The sequence below is a fragment of the Nesoenas mayeri genome (genome assembly GCF_963082525.1).
Source record: "Nesoenas mayeri genome assembly, chromosome: Z".
NCBI classification, from domain to species: domain Eukaryota; kingdom Metazoa; phylum Chordata; class Aves; order Columbiformes; family Columbidae; genus Nesoenas; species Nesoenas mayeri.
Window position 1 is genome coordinate 69,206,904 of NC_137542.1, and position 17,336 is coordinate 69,224,239.

A 17,336-nucleotide genomic window follows, 5' to 3' on the forward strand; every position below is an offset into this window, starting at 1 on the left:
GTTCTCAAGTCAAGATGCATCATCTTGATTGGATGGTTTTGCTGGGTTTTGTATTTGATGATCCAAAAATGATGATTCTTCTGTTGTTCCCACAATGCACATGCTGCCCGAGGAGAGACTCAGTTCAAGACAGCTCAGCACACCCCAGTGCCCACATATTTTGGCTTAAGTGCCAGCCCTGGAAAGGACAAGGCTGACAGTCCCTGAGCTTCCTCCGCATCTCTGCTGGTGCTGACCTGGATAGAAGTTAAAGGGTTTTTATTCCCTGAAGCTTGGCGTTGCCCTTCCGTTCACCTCGCAAGTGCAGCTGTGAGCAGCCGCAAAGACCTGTTGAAAGCAGAGAGTATTTTCTGCCACCCTTTTTGCTCTGCTCACAGCTTTTCACAGTCTTTTTCAAGCGCCGCATGTGCCAGCATCGGTGGGGTGGAGAGACAGTCAGGAAATCTGAGTGCTAAAGCTATTTCTCTTTGGGTCTTGGTGAAAGCCAGGCTCTTTCCAGCATATTGTGCGGGAGAGAGCGTGTGTGTGTATGTGTGTGCGTACACACACCACAGCTCCTTCTTTCCTCAGAGGAACTGGTACCTGGTTCCCATTCCCTATCTCCTGCAGACGCCGCAGCCCATGCATTCAGAGAGAGTTTCTGATGTTGCTTTGCATTGAAGTTGTCTTCAGGACAGATAATCCCATCACCCTTATTTTCTGTCCCTGGGGTAATTCGAGATACAGTATGATTTAAAAGTTGCTGGTGCTTGTATGGAGAGAAATAGTGAGGCAGAAAAGATGACAGTTGATACTACTAGCACTGCATGCAGTTAGTTGGCAATGGAAATCTGTGTTCTTGATTCAAAACAGATTATAAATAGGAAAAATAGCTTATTTACAAAACACGTAGCAAAAAGAAAAAAGCAGAGCAAGCGTGTATGTTTGTAAAGGCTCTGTGAAATCCCACTTTGCCTTAAGATAAACCCCAATGCTCTTTGTTCCTTGCACATCCTGCTTGCCTGGTCCATGGGCAGATGTGTGGTACCCAGACAGTATCCCCCCTCTGCTGGCTCCTCTTCCCTTCACCTCTGCACAGCAGCACCACCTGGCTGAAGGATGGGCAGATTATCTCTTATGAAGTGTTTTGAGAGGAACTGGAATTATCACAGACTCTGACGAAGGTTTTGTCAGGGTAAAAAACCTGACCCTCCTCACTCCACATTTTCATCACTAAATTCAACCTGCTTTTACTGTGCTGTATACAAGTTGTAAATATTAATTGTTGCAAGATAATTCAAATTGAAGTTAGAACCAAGAGGAACTGTACATCACTGAAACACCTACCGTTTAGCCACCTGTACTCCTTATGCCCAGTCTGTAGTTCCTCAGGAGCTACATATCTTCTATACACACTCACTAGTTCCTTAGTGCTATTGCAATAAAGCCTTGCTTTCCTCTCATCTTGCCTCCAGCTCCAGTCAGGCAGCCAAGCATGCAACTCTTAATATACAACAATAAACTGTATATTTGTATAGAGTTGGTGATTTTACCTCTAAAATGTGTATGTGCCAAGCAAAGCTGAACATGCGTGCACTGTGGCCCAACACAAGCCTGGCCCAGGCATACGAGCGGCACAGAAATTGCGTTGATTTTCCTCGTCTCCTCGTGGGGTTTTTTCCTCCTTTCAGTGCATACAGCTGGCCATCGAGGAAGGAGATAAAAATGTTGATCTGTCAGAATTTCTGCTTCACTGGGTCATTTAGGAGAGTTGGGTCAGATAGGGGGGACTCGGCAGCTGCAGTGTCGCCAGGGATCTCATTTATGGGTAAGATATCAAGAGCAGGGAGGCAGCTGGAAACCTCCCTGCTGATGTTTGTGGAGGTGGGCTGATTTGCCAACCAGTGTTGTCTCATCAGGCCTTTAGCTGCAGCAAGACGAAAAAGCCTGGGTCTTTGCGGGAAAGGTAGTAATGTGTGGATCGAGGCACAGCCTCTGACGCTCAGGATCTAGGTTATACATGCTTCTGCTTCCCCCAGACTTACTTTCACAGTGCCCCCCCAAGGCATTGTTAAACCTTGCTCAGGTCAGCAGCGCTTTAGCACCCGTTCTCTCTCCATTTGGGCTGCCTGTGGCTCAGCAGTGAGTAGCGCTGGGTGGGCAGTGACAGCTCGCGTTAGCAAACCACGTCTGATCATCGCACTGTCCTGACAAAGGGTAGCAATGATGTAACATACATCAGCATTAAACCACTAAACCATGTTTCATTGGCATCGGAGTTGTATATTAAGAACTGCCATTACCTTAACCTGTATGTTACTGCTGTTTTCTGCATGAGTCGGGCTTTCCATGCGTCCCTTTGAGCTCTCCCCGCCACCAGAACTGCTGGTCCTTTGACAGAGGCTTCAGCTCAGCAGTGTGTATGTCTGATTTCCAGCTGTGGGGCTCTGTGGTTTGGGGTGATATCTCTCATCCCCCAGCACTGCTTCCCCTCCTGCAGCACTCAAAGCAGCCTCAGACAACAACCTGGGACCCAGAAAGCCCCTTTCATCATGTTTTTCAAGCCCCTTTCTCTGTGCTTTCAGCAGGGACATAGGCTTTCTCTGGCCGGCCCTCATTCCCTCTGCCATTTGAGGCACAGATGTGTTTTTACATCAGACTCTTTGAGAGGTGGAAGGAAAAGGCGGCTGCCGAACCCTCAACCCTGCACCCTGGAAGGAGGAGAACATTGAGAAACATAAAATACCTGGCAGTTGTAACCCACCATCCACCTGCCTCCACCGTCCCGTACTGCCTGGTGCTGCCAGATAGCAGCTCTGCCTGAGAACGGAGACAGGGCATCCCTTGAGGGTGGGAAGAGGATTAATCATTTATGATAGTTTGGGATTAATCCCTGAACCCAGTTCTGATTTGTCTGCCAAAGCAGGGTCCGAGCTGGAGGAGGAAGGTGGCGGCATTCTTCCCCTTCTGGCGAGGCACCCTGCAAGAACCGATCGCAGCACCCCCTGAGCCCCATCCTTCAGAGCATGTGGCAAAGGACAAAGCCAAAGACGAAGCCAAGAGCTTTCTCTGAGCCCTGTGCAAAGAGAAAGAGGAAAAGAGTTTCCGCTCCTCCCTGGGGTGGTCCACCCGAATCCAGATGAGAGCAGCGTGGATATCAAAATGACAGGCGAGGCTCTTTGAAACGGTACTGGCGAGGTCTGCAGCTGCCCTAGATAAACCCTGCCTGCCGCTTTCTACATCGTCTGGAGAGACTTCAGAGGAGACGAGCTGGAGTCTTTCAGCTGCACCAGGTGTAACAGCAACTGGGCTGCAATGTCCCGCTGTCCCCAGGGGCCACTGTGCCCCGGTGATCTGGCAGCACCCCCAGGTGTCACCCAAACAGCTTTTGCAGGTACTTCTGCTGCAGGAGAGAAGAGTATGGGGGTATGCCGCATACAATGGCTCACATGCAGATCCCTGACCCTGCTCCAAGAGGAAATGTATCAGATAAGGGCCCAGTATCCATCTGAAACAGAATTCCTGCCAACCTAATTAATGAAAGCTTAATCAGCAGATTAGTTAATCATAAACTTATTAAATAACTAATTGAGCTCTAAGGCTCTTTGTCTAATTTCCAGACAATGGCAGCCTCGTTGGAGGGGGAGATCAGGTCAGTAATCCTGCCAGGGAGCAGATTTGCTGTGTGGGGCGGCTCTGCGGCCGAGGCGCTGTGGATCCAGGTACCCGGGGCTGGGGCTGATAAACCGAATAGCAGGAACGGGCACCCTGGGCTGTACATATCCTGTTCTCCCATAGAGATTCATAGAAAGCAGGCAATTCATCTAGGGAATAATGCTCTTCTGGGGAGCAGGGTATTTGGAGGGCGACATGATAAGTTAGTAACGCTCTTTCTTTCCTTTTTCCAGGGAATAAAATGATGGGTATCCAATTCTAAAGCAGGGATTTCTCAAAACATGATGGGGTGAGGAGTATCCATCCATTCAGCCTGTTAACCAGCCTGGTTGCATTTCTCCATCTGCTTTCATTTTATTAGATTAAAAATTTTGTTTTAAATGCAAAGGGTTGTAGAAACCCAGTGTAGCAGATAATAAAATAGAATGGATCCAATATGTGACGTTTTGCTGCTGAGTCAAAGCCAGAAACAGGGCTGGGACTGTCAGCTGCAGGAAAAGCCCCAGGCAGGGTGCTGGAGCTCACAGGCTGCCCGCAGCATTAGCGCTTCTGCCCTTATTTGTTTTGGCTACTAGGTGAGAACTCACCAAGTCGTTCCAAGTGGCAGTATCTGCCAGCCATGAAAGCTTTCCCAATTACAACATGTTAAAAATAAATTAGGCCTGTGGTTTATATAGGCCATAAAAATCTGCTCCCTGCCATGGACCAGTCATTTAGTGTGTATTTTAGACTTGTGCAAGCATGGGAATTTGATTAACTGTGTATGCAATTGAAGCCTACTTATATCAGACTCTATTCAAGTGGTTTTTATAAAAATATGGACTATATGTTGATCTCACATGTAACCAAAGGCTGTGAGTATTCAGCCAAACTAGTTTGTGCTGTTACTCTCCTAAATATGCATCACACTTACTGCATGCATCAGTGACCTTAATGCTTCTTCACAGAGCATCAGGACCCATAATAAATGTGATATGGGCACTAATAGTAACTCTGTTTATCTGGCAGATTATGCCTTTAGCATAAGTGATGCTTTACATGAAGTGAGTTATTTAAGTGAAGAGAGTTAAATTGCACTTAAAAGCCTCCATTATTTTTTTGTCTGCTGCAACATACAGAAGGGTCAAGCAAATGTTTAGTTAAGCAGAAATGTTGAGGAGGCATTTGCAGAAGTTCTGGTGAAATAACTTATTTCTCTCTGCCCCTTTAGAATATGTTAAGAGATAAAGTAGCTCAGTTTCATGGATTAAATTTTTTAGAGCTCAGTTTATAAACCGAAACTTTTTAGCTGGGCTTGTCAGGATGGAAATGCTTCTCCAGATAACTAGTTTTGTTCTTCTCTCAGGAAAAAAAAAAATATTTTAAAAGTACATGAAAATACTAAATAAATCCCTTTCTGAAAGTAAATGTGAAAGATACAGAAAAATGCATTTAAATAAAATTGATGCTGTTCATATATTCCAGTTTTTACAATGATGAATGAAATCTTTATATGCAGCATTTTGCAGCCATTCCGAATAGAAGTTTCAATCCTTAAAAATTAAGTGAAAAAAGCATGGGCTGAATCACAATAAAATGCCCTTTTGAGCAGGGAGCTACGACAACGCATGCCTTTGAAATCAGCACAGAGGGATGTTCAGAGATGAACAGAGATGAATTGCTGCCTGCTGCTCCATCGTCACAACCTGTTTAGATAAAATGGCTGCAGAGAGAGCTCGGTCAGAGGACTGGGAGCTGCCAGCCCCGGTTCTCTGCTCCTCTGCTGCCACAGATGCTCTACGTGGCTTTGGAGTAAACCAGTTAAATAGTTTCTCCCAGCACTAAAATACAGCTGACTGTTTTACAAGGATGATCTGCGGTTATGTCATGCCATGAAGAGGTAAAACACTCTGTGTTCAGAATAGTAATTTTTTTCCGCTAAAGTGTACAGCTGTAAGATTTTCTTTGCTGGATGGCTAACTGCACTGGATGCCCTGCGCTGCTAGGTGTCAAAGCCCAATAGTGGATATAAATAGAGACGCCATTCCTTCCTATAATCACATGAAGGTCAGATAAATGAGCTTTGTGGCTGGTAAATTGTGTCTAGGGGATGGGGACATGCTGCTGGAATGTAAAGCCACTTTTGGAGATGCTTGTGGTGTAAGTAGAGGATACCTTTGATCAAGATCAGAGCCCTCCTTTACCTGTGCTAAGGTATTACCATTCCTCTGTGCTAAGGAATAGTGTCACACTTCACTTCTGAAGGAAAACACAAAGAATAGCATCAGGCAGACCACCAGAAATCTCTCTGTCACTTGTGCAGCCAGTGTCACCCCAGAACGAGCCCTGTGCTGCCCTGCACACGATGCACTGACGGCTTGTTGCAGCAGCTCCTGTTCGAGAAGTTAAGTTAGGAGCTGCATCCTTGGATAAGCGATGCAAACATCGCCTTTGTACTGCCTAGGGCGTTTACCAGTTCTTTGTTCGGTCAAGCCTTCGTGGGAGCTGGAGGGAGCTTAAAACCACTCAAAGCCCATCCGTGTTTGTGCCAGCTCTCAGCCATGCCAAAGGGGCAGAGCAGCCGCCAGATCAGCAGAACATTAAGGAAATGCAGCTATTCGAGTGCTTAAAGCCTGGTCCAAGAGGGGCCTTGGAAGACAGATTTATAGGCCTGCTCTTGCTAGCTAGTTCTCACAATTAGATGTAGTTCGCTAATTTCCCCAAGTTTGGCTGGGTCAGCAAAAATAACGTTCTTCAGCTGAAAATACTATGTCTTGCACGGCTTGCCCAAGTTGGTAGTTGGACGACTTACCTGTCTGACCCTTGTTTATCTGAACAGTCTTTTCTGAAGCTGGGTGAAACAATCCTGATTCAGGTGGCCTGTCCTGAATAATCAACGCTGATGCCCAGCACATAACAGCTTGAAACCGTAATCCCTGTATTCAGAGCAGGGGGCTGGCTGCAGACAGATCCTTTTTGTTTCTGCTACCTCCGTTCAGTAAAAATTGCTTTTATTTTGCCTTTCTCCCAATTCAGGGAGCCACAACCATCAGCTGTGCTAATGCCGCCTGCATGCTCACTTGCGCTCCCCAAACCTCCCCAGGGAGCTCAGTCTTCTCTGGCATCAGCATGGTCCTGCACACAGCATTCTGATACCTCACTTTCTATACAGCCTGCAGGCAAAGCCCCTGTTAATGTTCATACCTTGAAATCTCTCCAAGTGACACAGTCCTCACTGACAAATAGTCCTGCCAGAGGTGAAAGGTATTGAGGGTTTCAGTGTTAACTAGATGCATGCTAATGTCCCCGAGCTAAGTGATGCACGTGAGTTGAAATCAGGACTTGGGCTTGAAGTAGAAGTTGTAGCCAGTGCTTCATTCTTTCTCCCTCTCTTTGCTTGCAACTCTGTTGATCATTCAGCGGGATCTGAACAGAGAGATTAATTTTATTGACTGTGTAATTTAAATTCTCGGCTTGCTTGAGAGGTAGAATTCACCGGGGAATCACTGCAATCCTCAGCCGCTGAATGGTTCAGCTTGCAGTGGGGTACAGAGAGGCAAGTACATCCCAAAAACTCATCTCATAGATCTTGAAAATGGAAAAATACAGCTCTGTCACACCAGATTAATTTGTCTTTGTCTTCCCTCTGCAGCAGATCCCATGGTCCCACACCGCACTGTCCCCAGAGCAGGAAGCTCCATATTCTCCTAGTCAGGCAGGTTCACAAGCAATTGAATTAGTGAGGTTTGGTCAGCGGCTTCAGCAAGGAGTCCAGAGCCATCAGCATCTGCGTGCTCCCGACACACAGTGCAAAGGAAGCAAATCAGCCTTGTCTGTCACTGAGCGGCATTTACGCCAGTCAGGCTGCCCCAGATGAGGAGGATGCACGTAGTCAGGCACAGTGGCACTGAGAAGCAGTGACATCGCAGGGCAACAATGATGATTAAGAAAGGAAGGGTGAGATGTGATGTGGTGGTTGGCAGGTCCAGATGGAAGGCTGTCCCACATGCTATTCAGAGCAGTACAGTGGTACCAGCAAGATCCTCGACCCCCTCCTCAAATACACACATGAATGCACACACATACCTCTCCACGTGTTCCCTTTCTGACTGAATGTCCAGTATTAGCTGAAGTGTAACTGATGGAGAGCCAAATTCCAGCCAAATTCCCTAGTGTGTCACATTGATGGCACAGCTATCTGTATCCTCTGAGCTCTCCACTGAAACAGAAGCTAATCCTGCTTGGCTCCACTCAAGCTTAGAGCCAGGTAGGTTACCAACACCGCAACGCTGCTCATGATCAGACAGGATCTCCAGGCTCCTAATTAAGCATACGTCTTAATATCAAAGGCACATGGAGGCTGCTCCATGCCCTCCCAGTCTCCTCTGCTCTATCCTGCTTCTTCAAGGAAGTCTGGGTCTGGAAAATGAGTGAAAAACCCGCAGGAACCTGGGTTTGCTTGACGCCATCCCTCCTCCAGCTGCACCAGCCCTGCTGGTATTGCTAATGGTCACCTGTTGTCTCCACAAGCCATCACACCTGTACTCGGTGTGCTCAGTCACCCATAAGCGTTTCATGGGAAGGAGGGTAACAAACCTCCAGTGCAAGTATTTCTCTAGGTACAATGGTAAAAAGTACAGCAGCCAAGTGAAACGAAAGCTAAATGACTTACTTTAAATACTTGCAAATGCTCTGTAAAGAGCACCGTTGAAGCTCTGCTGTTATACTGCTCTTACACTGCCAGTAATTAGTGATTATTCTGAAGTAGTTGGAGAGCAGCCTTGTTTCTTTCTGGCTTCCCCATCTCCAAGTCTCTGTCCTTCACCTTGTACCTCTGCCGTATTAGCTTTTCATTGATCATTCAACAGCAAACTTACCAGACATGAAATAACCAATGGCTGGAAATCACAGCCTTCTCTTTTGTTTTTTTTTCATTTGTTCTTGTACGTCTCGTTTTCTCTATATTTGACAGGAGTGCCTGCTAACCCTTCCTCATTCTTCTCGTACCCAAGAATTGCCCAGAATTAGACAGTTTTGTAGGGCCAGCATCGATTTTCCACCAAGCTGCATTGCCTTCCTGTAAGTTCATTGCACATGCTGGAACGCTGCAGGCAGCACAGGCAGTTCTGGGAGCCTTTTCATAGCCAGCAACAGAAGCTGCCAGGTGCTGAGGACAAGCCAGGCCTACGTGCTGCTGTGCTGCCATCCAGAGACCTGGACAGGCTGGAGAGTTGGGCAGGGAAAAAATTACTGAAATATAACAAGGGCAAGTGTAGAGTCTTGCATCTGGGCAGGAACAACCCCAGGTTCCATTGTAAGTTGAGGAATAACCTGTTAGAGAGCAGTGTAGGGGAAAGGGACCTGGGGGTCCTGGTGGACAGCAGGATGACCATGAGCCAGCACTGTGCCCTTGTGGCCAGGAAGGCCAATGGTATCTGGGGTATATTAGAAGGGGGTGGTTAGTAGGTGGAGAGAGGTTCTCCTGCCCCTCTACTCTGCCCTGGTGAGACCACACGTGGAATATTGTGTCCAGTTCTGGACCCCTCAGTTCCAGCAGGACAGGGAACTGCTGGAGAGAGTCCAGCACAGGGCAACAAAGATGCTGAAGGGAGTGGAGCATCTCCCGTGTGAGGAAAGGCTGAGGGAGCTGGGGCTCTTTGGCTTGGAGAAGAGGAGACTGAGGGGCGACCTCATTAATGTTTATAAATATGTAAAGGGTGAGTGTCATGAGGATGTAGCCAGGCTCTTCTCGGTGACAACTAATGATAGGATGAGGAGCAATTGGGTACAAACTGGAACACAAGAGGTTCCACTTAAATTTGAGAAGAAACTTCTTCATGGTGAGAGTGACAGACACTGGAACAGGCTGCCCAGGGGAGTTGTGGAGTCTCCTTCTCTGCAGACATTCAAACCCACCTGGACACCTTCCTGTGTAACCTCATCTGGGTGTTCCTGCTCCAGTGGGGGGATTGGACTGGATGAGCTTTCGAGGTCCCTTCCAATCCCTGACATTCTGTGAAGCCAAGCAGTGGCCCTGAGGCTGGGTGAGACATGTCGAAACACAGATCTCATCTAAGTCCAATGGGCAATACTTGACTACCATATCGAAGAGTCTGGAATGGCTTAGAAGGAAAGAGCATCTTAGTTTTTCATTCCCTGAGAACTGCCTGGGTGCATAGTGCTCAGGTTTCTCAGAAAGGTTAGCACAGTTGGGTCAGTGGAGGGTTGTGGTTTGGGGATTCATGCTCACCATCAGCCAATATGGGGCAGACTTTAAAGAAAAATGCCATTTACTTATTGAGGCTAGATTGTTCCTTCTCTCACCATCTTTTTACTGTGCTGGTTTGTGTGTTTGATTGCAACTTCTATGAGAACAGCTTTAATTTGTGAAATTGCAGGATTTTGTTAAAATGTTGGACACTAAAAGTAAAATCTTCAGAAGTGCCTAAGTCAGCCACATTTCTAGAAGAGCATAGCTACTTAGAGTTTGGGGCTGTGGCCTTCAGAGAAACATCTGGGGGACAAAACCAAGAGAGCTGGAAGCCTGGAAAAGAGCTCACTACCTAGAAATGGGATTCACAAAATCGACCTGCTGTGCCATGAGGAAGCACTGAGCAGAAAATGTGCAGTGAAAACCTCCTTCCTCCATTCTGGTAGACCTGATGGTTGCTGTGTGAGGCTGGAATTTATAACCCAGGATTACTTCAGAAGATAGGCACCCAAACAGCTCGTTTGGATGGTGGTGGTAATAGCAGTAGTTCATACTTGTAAAGCTCACATAGTGCATTTCCGTGCCTCAAAGACTAATGTAACTTATACACATCTCCACCACCTTCCAGAAGCTTGTCCTAACGCACTGGGATGGGGTGGACTTCCCATTCTCCCTGCTAGCCCTTGTGTTTTGGCCACCAGGGTCTCATAGCATCTAAGAGGGGGATGAACTGTGAGTTCATGCTTAAGAAATTTGCCTGGGGATGCCAGGATGTGTGTTCCTACCACACTTGCATTGCTTTGGGAAGGTTCCCTCCAAGCCACTAAATAAGTGAAAGAAGGGATTAAATCAAAAATCTTGTATCATTCAGACCCACACATTGCAATAGTATTCAGTAATAGCATAAAAATAGTCATGGGGAGACGTACTGGAGGAAAAAGACACTTGGCGAGGGGCCAGATTAATCAGCTGAGTGAGTTACCTGAGCTGGAGAGGAGCATTTAGTGCTTGTACTGAGAAATCAATGACAACCAGGGAGCTGTGGTCCATTTAAAAGGCTCAGGCAGACCTTAGCTGTCTTGAGATAAAATGAGACATGTAACTTTGTTTGAGTCAGGTGCCTTTTGTGAATTATACAGCCTCTTAAAGCACTGGCAGCTTGTGTCAGCCCTGTGGGTTTGTGGTCAGCACTGGAGCTTCTGGTGTAGACAGGCGGAAGTTGGTTTGTATTTAGGGTTGTAAATATTTGCCTCCATAAAACCCCACTGTGCATGAATAGCAAAATTCAGGTGGCCTGCAAAATACCAGCCTTTTGTTCTAGAGACAGACAACCAATGCAAGTTTCGGTCCTGAGAAATTACTGTGATTTAAGGTTTTGACTTGGATCCTTTATCAGTCTCGTTGTTGCTCATGCCAGGGAGAATTATTAATCCTATCCCTTTCCTGCCAAGTTCAATGAGCATTTATTCACCTCTGCTGTCAGCAGGAGCAGAGCTGGGCATGGTTTGGGTGAGTATGTTCTATTCTCTGTGGGTTCCTCAGCCACTCTCATAATTATGATCTCTAGGCATCTCTGCTGCTTATTTGCCCCTCAAAAAAGGCAGCCCTGGACAGGCTGGAGAGTTGGGCAGGGAAAAATTTAATGAAATATAAGAAGGGCAACTGTAGAGTCTTGCATCTGGGCAGGAACAACCCCAGGTGCCAGTATAAGTTGGGGAATGACCTATTAGAGAGCAGTGTAGGGGAAAGGGACCTGGGGGTCCTGGTGGACAGCAGGATGACCATGAGCCAGCACTGTGCCCTTGTGGCCAGGAAGGCCAATGGTACCTGTGGTGTATTAGAAGGGGGTGGTCAGTAGGTCAGAGAGGCTCTCCTTCCCCTCTACTCTGCCCTGGTGAGACCACACCTGGAATGTTGTGTCCAGTTGTTGCCCCTCAGTTCCAGCAGGACAGGGAACTGCTGGAGAGAGTCCAGCGCAGGGCAACAAAGATGCTGAAGGGAGTGGAGCATCTCCCATGTGAGGAAAGGCTGAGAGAGCTGGGGCTCTGGAGCTGGAGAAGAGGAGACTGAGGGGTGACCTCATTAATGTTTACAGATATATTAAGGGTGAATGTCAGGAGGATGTAGCCAGGCTCTTCTCGGTGATAGCCAGTGATAGGACAAGGGGTAATGGGTACAAACTGGAACACAGGAGGTTCCACTTACATTAAACAAGAAGAAACTTCTTCTCAGTGAGGGTGACAGACACTGGAACAGGCTGCCCAGGGGAGTTGTGGAGTCTCCTTGTCTGCAGACATTCAAACCCGCCTGGACACCTTCCTGTGTAACCTCATCTGGGTGTTCCTGCTCCGGCAGGGGGATTGGACTGGATGAGCTTTTGAGGTCCCTTCCAATCCCTGACATTCTGGGATTCTGTGATGTGTCCACCTGCTCTTACCTGTGTGGAAAGGACAGATTTGCCGTACTGCGCACGCCCTGGTAGGCACACCGCCTTCCCACCACAAGTAGGAAAAGGTACTTTTCTCTCCAAGGGGAATAAAATCTGCAAGAGGAAAAAAAATATACCAGCACATTTCACACTGCAGGGGAAGCAGAAGCAAAACAAATTCACTATTCACGTTCCCCAGCCAGCCGCCTGGTAAATCCCTATTATTCAAGCATGGCAGAAAAATAGTTCCCAACATTTTCTCACACTCTGGAGAACGGTTTTAACTAGACCCTTTCCTTCCTTACTGGCCTCATACTCAGCTTTTCCCTACAAGCCTTGCCTGGCATTGCACAATGAGACTGGGGCAGTTAGCTCAACTTTTGCAGCTGCTTGGGAAACCAACCCAAATGATTTCCCAAAACAAACAAGGAAGGCATTTGAATCAGAAAACTGAGTATCACTTTATACGATAATCATCCACACATGGGCTCCAGTCCCTGCTGGAGACAGGGGTGTATTGATGCAGCACAGACATTGCATACCTGCAGAAGGCTTAGATTTTGTACTTGAATTCTAGTTATGGTCCTGTGGTGAGAAGTTATTAAGATAAATAGTCCCTCCTAAATGATGAGCTAATTTAAATCCTCTCTTGCACTGAATACATGAAGAAAGCTTGATGTGCTGTCCACATTGTAAAGTTGATGTCAGCAGTGAATAGAACATGCTCTGAAAATCTAAGCAAATAATGTGCTGTTTAAAAATACAGCTGCAAAATGTTTCACTTTATTTTTATTTTTTTTAATAAAGAAAGCAAGCTCCCAAGAATTGGTGTGAGATAAAAGAGAAGGACACGTGGGGGACATCACAGGTTTCCAGGAGGAGAGACAGTTTCTGCTGTAGGCTGTTAGTCTGGTGCATTGTCATCTAGGGAAACAGTAATAACTCATGCCTGGTCTCAAGCTAGGCTGGACTAACACTAAATTATGATGCTGCTTTCATCCAAACACTTTTCTAGCCCCATTGGTCTTCTCAGCTGCAGCCTCAGTAGGAGGAGAAAAGGCAGAAGGACAAACCCCCTTGCCCAGCAGAGTCCTAGGGTCCATGCAGCAGCCAGGTGCAGATAAGAGACAATGTCTCTGCCCCTTCCTTGCCCCAGCTGGATTTCTGTCCAGAGACTCTGTGACCATCTTAGTGTGGCATTGTCAACAAGCTGCTGTGAGGCAAGGTACGTTAGTTTTAGCCCCTGGTGATCTTGTAGGCAGTGGGATGCAGCTCATCTGGCCTTTGCACAGCCTGGAGAAGAGAAGCTGAGAGGGGATCTTATCAATGCTGATCAATATCTCAAGGGCGCGTGTCAAAAGGATGGGACCAGACCCTTTTCAGTTGTGCTCAACAACAGGATGATGGGCAATGGGCACAGACCGAAATGCAGGAGGTTCCATCTGACTATGAGGAGAAACTTTTTCACTTTGAGGGTGCCAGAGCCCTGGAACAGGCTGCCCAGAGAGGCTGTGCAGTCTCCTTCTCTGGAGACATTCAAATCCGCCTGGACACCTTCCTGTGTGATCTGCTCTGGTGAACCTGCTTTAGCAGGTGAGTTGGACTGGATGATCTCCAGAGGTCCCTTCCAACCCCAACCATGCTGTGATTCTGTGAAATGAAGAGCTCATGTCCTTTGCTATTAGTTCTGCTATGCTGTTTGCCGCTACTGTATCTGTGTTTCTCTAGCTGTGTGGTGGCCTGACAGGCTGTTGCTCTGATTTTGCTTTTCCCCTTTGTATCCCATATGCAGAGAAGCAGAGGGAGCTGGCTCGGAAGGGCTCCCTGAAGAACGGCAACATGGGAAGCCCAGTTAATCAGCAGCCCAAGAAGAACAACGTGATGGCACGAACAAGGTAAAGGACTGGAAAAGCACTCAGCTGTGCTCTAAGCTTCCATCTCCAATGGCCTTAAGCTGGACAAGGATGATGTTCATTGCCATTCGCCTACTGCCAAACACTCTGCGAGAGCAGTGATGCCCTTCTTGGAGCTGGCAGGCCCAAACGCTCTGCTGTGTCACATCCCATTCCTTGGGGAGACGCAGGGACAGCTGAGCCCAGGACCCGTGGCAATGCAGCCTGCAGGAGGCAGAGGCAGCCCAGCCTGGTTTAAATCGGGGGTTTGATGTGGCTGCCTTGCAGATTATGGGTAGCCTCATGTAACACATAATCCTGCCAGTGGGAGAGGTACGAGATGTTTCATGTAACACAAACTGGTTTAGAGTTTAGTTCTGCCTTGGCTGCTTTTATCTCAGTCGTTCCCCTGCTCATTTTTGATGATGACCCCATCCCTGTACTGATTGACTTAATGAGGGCTTGTAAATAATCCATCTCTGTGTGCTTTGCTTTACACCTCCTCCACACTTCGAACAGCATGGTCATTCTTTGCTTGGGCTGATTTGGCACATCTCTGTATGACAGTATCAGATGGTGCTAGAAACCACTGTAAACAAAGACATTGCTAGCTGAATATTTTCTTTTAGGGTATTTCTTTTTTTTCCGTGCAAGGTTCAGCATACCAGTGTATTATTTACCTGCATTCAGGAGGCAGGAACCCCCCTGAGCCCATGAGGTTGCACACTTTGCATGCTACTAGAAAGGTGGCAGTTTTTAGTGGAGGACCTAACTTGAATGACAGGAGAATCAGCGTAAATGCTGGGTGTTTACTGATGAGTGAGAAAGTTGCATGGATTACCATAAATTAAGCAGAACAGGAGCTGCTAGTCAGAGCCTCTCTGTATGCAACACATCCTACAGATGAGGTTCCTTGTTCACATTAATTCCCAAAAACCAAAATAGTAGTCACAACTCATGCCAGGACTTATTCAATTTTTATTTGTGAGACCCTGTGATGTTGGTGGAAAATGCTGCATTGCTCCCTGCCCTGTGTTTGGTTGCTGAGACCATATAAAGGAGTCAAGCCCTTTGTGGCAGCAGGAATTTCATCAAATGCTCTCGGCTGGGTATTCCATGCCCACTGTTCCTCCTTATATTCCAAACACAAGCTAGAAAGACGTGGCTTCTTTTGGCAATAGGCTGCATGCTAGCTTCCCAAGGGGAGTGGTAGCAGAGTTGCTGCATGAGAGATATAGAAACACTGAAATCAGCAGAGGAAGATGGTAGGAGAGAGATGAGGTAAGTACATGTGCCTACCTATAAAATTAGTGACTTCTGCTCAATGAGGTGGTTGTTTCTGAACTGCCAATGGCAAGAAGAGTGATTTGAGCATGGAAGAGCAGAGCAGTGACACCTATTGACAAAAGCTTTTGAACAGCCAGCTCAGTTTTATTCCATTTGTGACACCCAAGCACCGCTTAGAGGGCACACACACCCCTTCACAGCCAAGCAAAGCCTGCTGTCAGCAGACTTGCTTTTCTGAGTTACTTTTCACACAGTTTTTGGAAGCATCCCTTGGGATCTGCAAAACAGAGGTTTGCAGCCTTTGCTTTAGTAGCAGATGTGGCCAAGCTCTGTTGTTCCCATATGGCTGGGAGGTGCCTGGCACAGGGTGTTGCTGGCCCAAGTCCCTTCATCCTCCAGCTCCCTTGGCATTCTGAGAACCAAGCTACACCACGAGCACAGCCCTCGTAATACCTCAGAATGGTCTGGTATGTCTTGCTGCAGACAGGGGAACCGCAGGAAGACAGAAATGCCAGAAGCGTGTTCAAGCAGCTTCTTTTCATTATATAAGGGTTGCAGTGTAATGGGAGATACTCCAGTGAGATACGCTGCAGAACATCCAGGTTATGGTTTAAGTCTAAACTCTTGGCTTGCTCTGGTTTCCCTAGAAGGAGAATAAGCTAAAGCCATTTCCCCCTTTTTAACAGTTCTGGTGTTCTCATCAGATGTATTTTGCTTCTATTCCGGAAAGCTACATTGCCTGTCCTAGTCTCTACTCCACCTCCCACTCCTTCCCCAAGGCTTCCTGTTCTTCTGTATTATCTGAACAAATTTCTGACATCCAGCGTCTAGTACCAGGCTGCATTCACCATTCTGTCTTCTCCTGGGGCAGGGGCACAGCCAGCGTTAGAGGTGAAGGGACCTTGGATCCATAACGTGCTCAGTCTCTCTCAGAGCAAATAAAATGTGAGTAAGGTTGGGGTGATGCTGGCAGACTTGCCATGAGCACAGGCAGAGCCCACAACACCGTCTGCACCACTTGAGCACAGCCAGATGTTGCAGTCCACTCTGAGGACAGCCTAAACTCAGATTCGTGTCATAACGTATTTCATGTTATGTGGGCAAAAACACCAAGACAAGAAGCTCGTCGTAGGACAGCTGTGGATGAATGCAGATATGACTGCTGCCCGGCTTTGTTCCAAAGACAGTGACAAACAAAAATAAAGACAGTTAGAATGAGAGGGAAAGACTTAGTAAACAGCACCACACAGGGTTCTTCTCCTAGGTCCCCTGACAGTGCTTTGTTCACTCATGATATAGTAACAACCTTCAGTGAGTATATATGGAGCAGTCACTTGAAAACTGGAGAGCAAGTGTGGGAGTCAGTGCTTCTAACATCTGTATGGGCCAGCTGCTGCTGCCAGGTCACAGCTTCAGCTCCAGGCGTCTTCCCTTCTCAGCTTCCTTCCTACGTGTTTTAGAAGCAGAAGGACTGTCCCAGCGCTATGAGAAGGGGTACGCAATTTTGCAAGTGGATCCAATTTTCTCCAGTCTCCTGGTGCAGCAGGTTGGAAATTCTGCATCAGTTTTTAAATTAATTTCTTTAATCTTGCGTTTCAGTGGACACAGTAAGAAAATACAACTAGTCATGAACCTGTATATCTGCTTTGTGATAATATTTGGTACATTTTACTCTCCCTGAGCCTGTCCACCTTCAGTGCCTGTCTTGCTAAAATTGTAATGACTTCATGAAATTTTCTGAGCAGAAGCAGAAAAACATCTCAGGTAGATAGAGAACAGTTTGAGCACGGATGAGAAGGGTTATAATATTTAGATTTATATTTCCCAATCTCCTAGTGAAGGATCCTTGTGCATCGTGTGTTGTTAAAGACAAGTTCTTCATTTG

At 47.0% G+C, this 17,336-nt stretch overlaps 1 protein-coding gene across 2 annotated transcripts in view; it reads left to right on the forward strand.

The window, feature by feature from the left end:
* The window catches only part of FAM219A (family with sequence similarity 219 member A), a 35,838-nt gene that overhangs the window by 15,672 nt on the left and 2,830 nt on the right, over window positions 1-17,336 (forward strand). For both annotated transcript variants that reach the window (XM_080362673.1, XM_080362674.1), the window contains exon 2: window positions 14,065-14,167. In XM_080362673.1, the coding sequence (XP_080218799.1) occupies window positions 14,065-14,167 (103 nt within the window). The remainder of the gene's footprint in view (window positions 1-14,064; window positions 14,168-17,336) is intronic.